The sequence below is a fragment of the Beta vulgaris genome, chromosome 6, assembly GCF_026745355.1.
Source record: "Beta vulgaris subsp. vulgaris cultivar EL10 chromosome 6, EL10.2, whole genome shotgun sequence".
NCBI lineage: Eukaryota > Viridiplantae > Streptophyta > Magnoliopsida > Caryophyllales > Amaranthaceae > Beta > Beta vulgaris.
This window is the reverse complement of record NC_079207.1, coordinates 63562594-63567503: the sequence shown is the minus strand read 5'-3', so window position 1 is coordinate 63567503 and position 4910 is coordinate 63562594. Positions and strand designations below refer to the sequence as shown.

The 4910-nt window shown below is 34.8% G+C and overlaps 1 protein-coding gene across 1 annotated transcript; it reads right to left on the bottom strand.

Moving 5' to 3' along the window:
• Positions 1-3291, bottom strand: LOC104897388 (2-methylene-furan-3-one reductase). The gene is given in 5 exon segments (XM_057395388.1): positions 1-388; positions 815-818; positions 1033-1196; positions 1556-1879; positions 2825-3291. Coding segments are annotated over 5 exon segments (1161 nt in total). The 5' UTR covers positions 3236-3291; the 3' UTR covers positions 1-130.
• Positions 3292-4910: the final 1619 nt, after the last annotated feature.

The following is a 4910-nucleotide window of genomic DNA, read 5'->3' as shown; positions in this document are numbered from 1 at the left end:
TGAAGAAACAAAATTTGTATCCTCATATAGCTATTTCAACTTATAAGTAACAATGGTATTCACTGTTTCATTGATCAAGGGGATTCACATGAGCTAACTTTAAATACTGTTAGAACATGGTAAACTGAACTCAGGGAATGGGATGGATGACTACTTTGCCAGTAGCGCGATTAGTTTCAAGGTAACTGAAGGCTTCATCAACCTTGTCAAATGGGAAGGGGCCTTTAGGATCAACTATCGGCTTCACCTTCCCACTGTCGAGATAGGGGTTCAGCTTCTTGAGTACTTCTCCATTGGATGTCACCACAAATCTGAAACCTGGTGGTGTGACCGCGCCTGTTAAGACCACCACACTTCCCCCTTCTTTCACAGCCTTTACGTTCCTTCACTTCACCTGTTATCCATGAAAGTTGAAAATGTTTTATGAGGGAATACAAATTTCTAGTCATGAGAAAATCAAAGTTCAAGGACTGACTACTAAAAGTGCAGAACTGTTCAGCATTACTATGTATATAGCCACTTCTGGTACAGATTGGACTGATAGAGTTCTACTTCACTAAAAAACTCCAAGAAGTGGAATCAGGAAGCCTGTTAATGACGAAAATGTTCTAAACAATCAGGTTCAACCTCATCATTAACTAAAATATGGCTAACTAATCAAGCTTTAACTAAGGAAACACCCTGTTTAGCTATGTTTTAGCTAGCTAAAAGCGAGATAGGAAAGATGTGTGCTCTATACAAAGTAGGCTTATAAAGAGGCCCCTACTAGACTCGTCAAACTGAATCATAGCTAGCTAAAATTTAGTCAAATAACACCACTCTTAACTAAGAACGTGATTGGCTATAATCCTGGAATTATGCTGACTAACTTGGCTGATAATAATTGGTTGTATTTGTTAAAAAAAAACTTAACCAAAAGATTTATCAAACACTAATAAGGACACTCTTCAATGTGAATACAGTATAAGTTTCATCATTTTCTGTCACCAAATTCATCAACGAAATTGCAGAGCTTCTTGTCAAAGCATAAACTTACCAACTGCATCATATACAACATCAAACTTTTCTGGCAGGTCCTCAAACTTCTCTTTAGTGTAGTCAATAGCCAGATCAACACCGAGACTTTTCAAAAAATCAAGTTTCCCCGTGCTAGCAGTAGCTGCAACTTTTGAGGCACCAAATACTTCTTTTGCAAGCTGCGTCGAAATCAATCCAAAAAGAGAAAACCAAATCATCTCCTTATCAAGGGAGAGTATTATTGTTATAAATAAGGGAGAGTAGGCAAAGAGAAAGGCATAATATTGACTTATTCAGTTGTTATCTTAGATTTGTTTAGCTCTTGGGAGTGAATCACCCCACTCGAAAGCTTGATAATCTATCCTTTAATATTCTGTATTTTTTTCTTATTTTAATTAATCAAAGTCCATTTTCAGTCCTTTATTATCTTAATCAAATAGTTCCAGCTATGGCAGTATGCAAGAAAGGTTAAAGTTTACTCTCTAAAACTGCAAAATAACCAACTGAAACAGTTTGTTTCGAGATAAAAATGACATACCTGGATCACCAGGGATCCAACACCACCAGCTCCACCCAAAACAAGGATTGATTTTCCAGCAGAGAACCCGGCCCTTTCGAGACCTTCATAGGCAGTCTCAATAACTAAGGGGAGACCAGCAGCTTGTACGAAGTCAAGATTTTTAGGTTTCAGAGCCAACAATTTTTCCTCCACTGCTGTATATTCTGCCAATGACCCAAATTGCTTGGGACCTTCGAGTGCTTTCTCGTTGATGTCGCCATAAACTTCATCCCCTACCTTCAATTCTTTCACTTGACTACCAACTTTAACTACCACACCAGCAACATCATAGCCTGGGACAGTCTGCACTTAAAATCCCATTCTTCCTAAGATGCATAATTCAGAATTCAGATATAACATAAAATGTACTAGAAACTAATGTATCAATAAGCTATCTTATGTTACCAGCTAGGACAGAAATCCTTCCTAAGAGAACTTCTAGGACATGTAACTGTAACTATGTAGATAAAATCGCGCTGGTTGAATCGAGAATTAGATCAGTATATGTCTCATAAGTGCACACATATGCATCAGAATGGAAACTGAGTATGCAGTAAATCTGTAAATGGCAGATAGTTCTTACCCCTGTGCTTAACTAAGAAAGTTCATCAACTGACTCATATTGAGCATATATAGCCTTTGGCCTCAATAGAATGTTCGAATATTATAAAACTGATTAATTCATGAGTGAAAATTTGTAACTTCCAATGTACAGTCTTGTACGTACCCTTATAGAAAGAGTCCCATACCAGTGGTTAGATAATGTTTGCCTATCCTTTAATACCTCTATTTTTTCCGAATTTCTATTACCATCCATTATCACTTCAGCGGTCATACTGGATGCTAGCGAGAATACACATGTTTGGGGATTTCCATTACCATGAGCATTGGTATAAGACTTTCTTTACAAAGTTATATACTTACTCCGTTCTAGTATGCATAGAGACGAATCTAACAAGATCCCACCTGACTATGTTTTTCTTTAATTATACTCCTTCCGTTCTAAAATAAGTAAACACGTCTGTAAAAAAAAGCTCTCACATAAAAGAGAGGAGTGTTTCCTCGCTTATTTCAAAATCGAAGTATGCAACTACTAATTCAGAAACAAGCAACAGAAATACCTGTATGAACCTTATTTCCAAAAGAAGTATCAGAAATATCAGTAAGACAGTAATGCAGCTTTACTCCTAACTCTAGAAGTAGTGAATTACTATAAACAACAGAATTAAAGAGGGAAAGTGAGATTACAGGAAGAGGTGAATCAGAAGCCTTAAATTTGCCTAATCTTCTCTTAGCATCAACAGGATTTATAGCAGCAGCAACAACCTTAATCAACACTTGATCATCTTTTACTTGAGGAACTTTCACATTAGAATCAACTTTAAGAACATCAACACCTCCATATTCCTCATATACCCATGCTTTCATTTCTGTAGGTATGGTTGCGGATTCTACAGAAGCAGGAGCAGTTTGAGACATTGCAGTAATTCTACTAGAAGAACAATGTTGGTTGTTTTTGTTAGTTATGCATTGAGAAGACAGTTTTCTGGTGGTTTTGCTGAGAATTGAGAGTGATGAGAGAGAAAGTGAAGGTGTGTTTGGATAGGATGAGGAAGTTGAAAGAGGGAGAATAACTTTGGTGGTAAGAATGGCTTCCATTTTTGCTCAGAATTTGCAAAGTTATCTGTTTTTATGGTCATAGATTGTATATTTGTATTTGTTCATGTGTTCATGATAGAGTTAGGAGTACTTGTTGCTAGTTCTGGTCTTACTGGCTAGAGATGTGACACTTGTGTGGTTCAAATCTATTCATATTTTCTTAACCCGTCTATAAACCCAAAGTAAATTTTACACTCGAGAATATGATAAAAGCAATATAGATTTACAAACATATTAGCAATTTTGTTGACCCTTGAGTTTTGAAGATGACCTAACCATAAAAGACATAGAATATTTTATTTATGTTGTTGCAAGGTAATTCATGCTCAAGCTAAGAGAATACTTGATTGAAGATTAAAACGGAGAATTAATCAAGATCGAAATAAAGATGTTCGAGTGATGAAGAATCAAGCATGGAATGAAGATTAGAATACATTAGGGTGTATTTATTATCTTCATGTTAAGGTTGAGTAAAAGCTTAATTAAGTTCGTGGTGAATTCTCAAAGGAACTTGGTTCTGTTCTCATGATAGGAACTTGGTTCTGTTCCCATGATAGGAACAGACCTGGCACTATAGGAACAAGGTTAGGGAACAAGACTTAAAACTGATTTAGGAACACCTAAGAGTCTCTAAAGTTGTGCGCCTAACTCAAATATGCGCCCAATATATTTGTTAAAGTTTTTAGGGCTGTTTTAACTAAGATCCACTATTTTAGGAATTTAGTTTTAGTTTGTTAGGAAAAGATTTTTAAAAAGATTTTCTGATTTTAATGTAACGATTTTCAAATCTTATTTTTTATTTTTTATTTTTGTATTTTATTTAAAAGTTTGTTTTCAAAAATAATTTTTCCGGTTTTTAAATGATTTCGGTTTTAAAATATAAAATATTTTTTCGATTTTATAAAGATATTTTAAAAAGATTTTTCCTAAAAACTAGCTAAAGTAAATAAATTGATTTATTTCCTAAAAACTGGACTACACGCCTAAAAAGATACTGCTACACGTTTTTGTAGTTAGAGGATTTAGTGGCTTAGTTAATTATCCTCCAAGTATTTAATTAATTTAAATGAGTTTAATTATTCTTCAAGTTTTGTAAAACCACGTAATATGTTAATGTTTCCCTTATGGAGTGAAGTAGTGGATTAGTGGGATGTTTACTTGACATGGAATATTTAATTTATTTAAATGATTAATTAAAATCTTGGAGATCATGTGATAATGTTTAATTAGTGAGAACATGTCTTGTCTTAATTGTCTATAAATAGGCGCCTAATTCATTAGAACAAAGTGTGTCTGACTTAGCTAATTTGTCTTAGTTTCTAAAAGAGTCGTAGTCTTTTCCTTAAGAGAATTCATACTTACATTAATCGAGTTTATTTCTTCCATTGTTTTACAAAGTGTATTTTTGAGAAAAGGGTTTGAGTGAACTCTTGTAAGTGTGAGAAGCTTTGAGTGAAGCAAGAGAGAGAGAAAGAGAAAGGAACTTCGAGTGAAGTTTGAGAAACGTCAGTTGTGGAACTGTCGTTGGGAACTTGAGTTGAGTGACTTAAGTTGAGAATCGAGAGAAAGTAATAGGTTGTAATCAGAGTTGTTTTGGCCTTTATAGTGGAAAGTTGTTTAAAATCCCTTGTGGTCGAGGTTGTTTCTTCCTACTAGGCCTAGGAAGTTTTTCCTC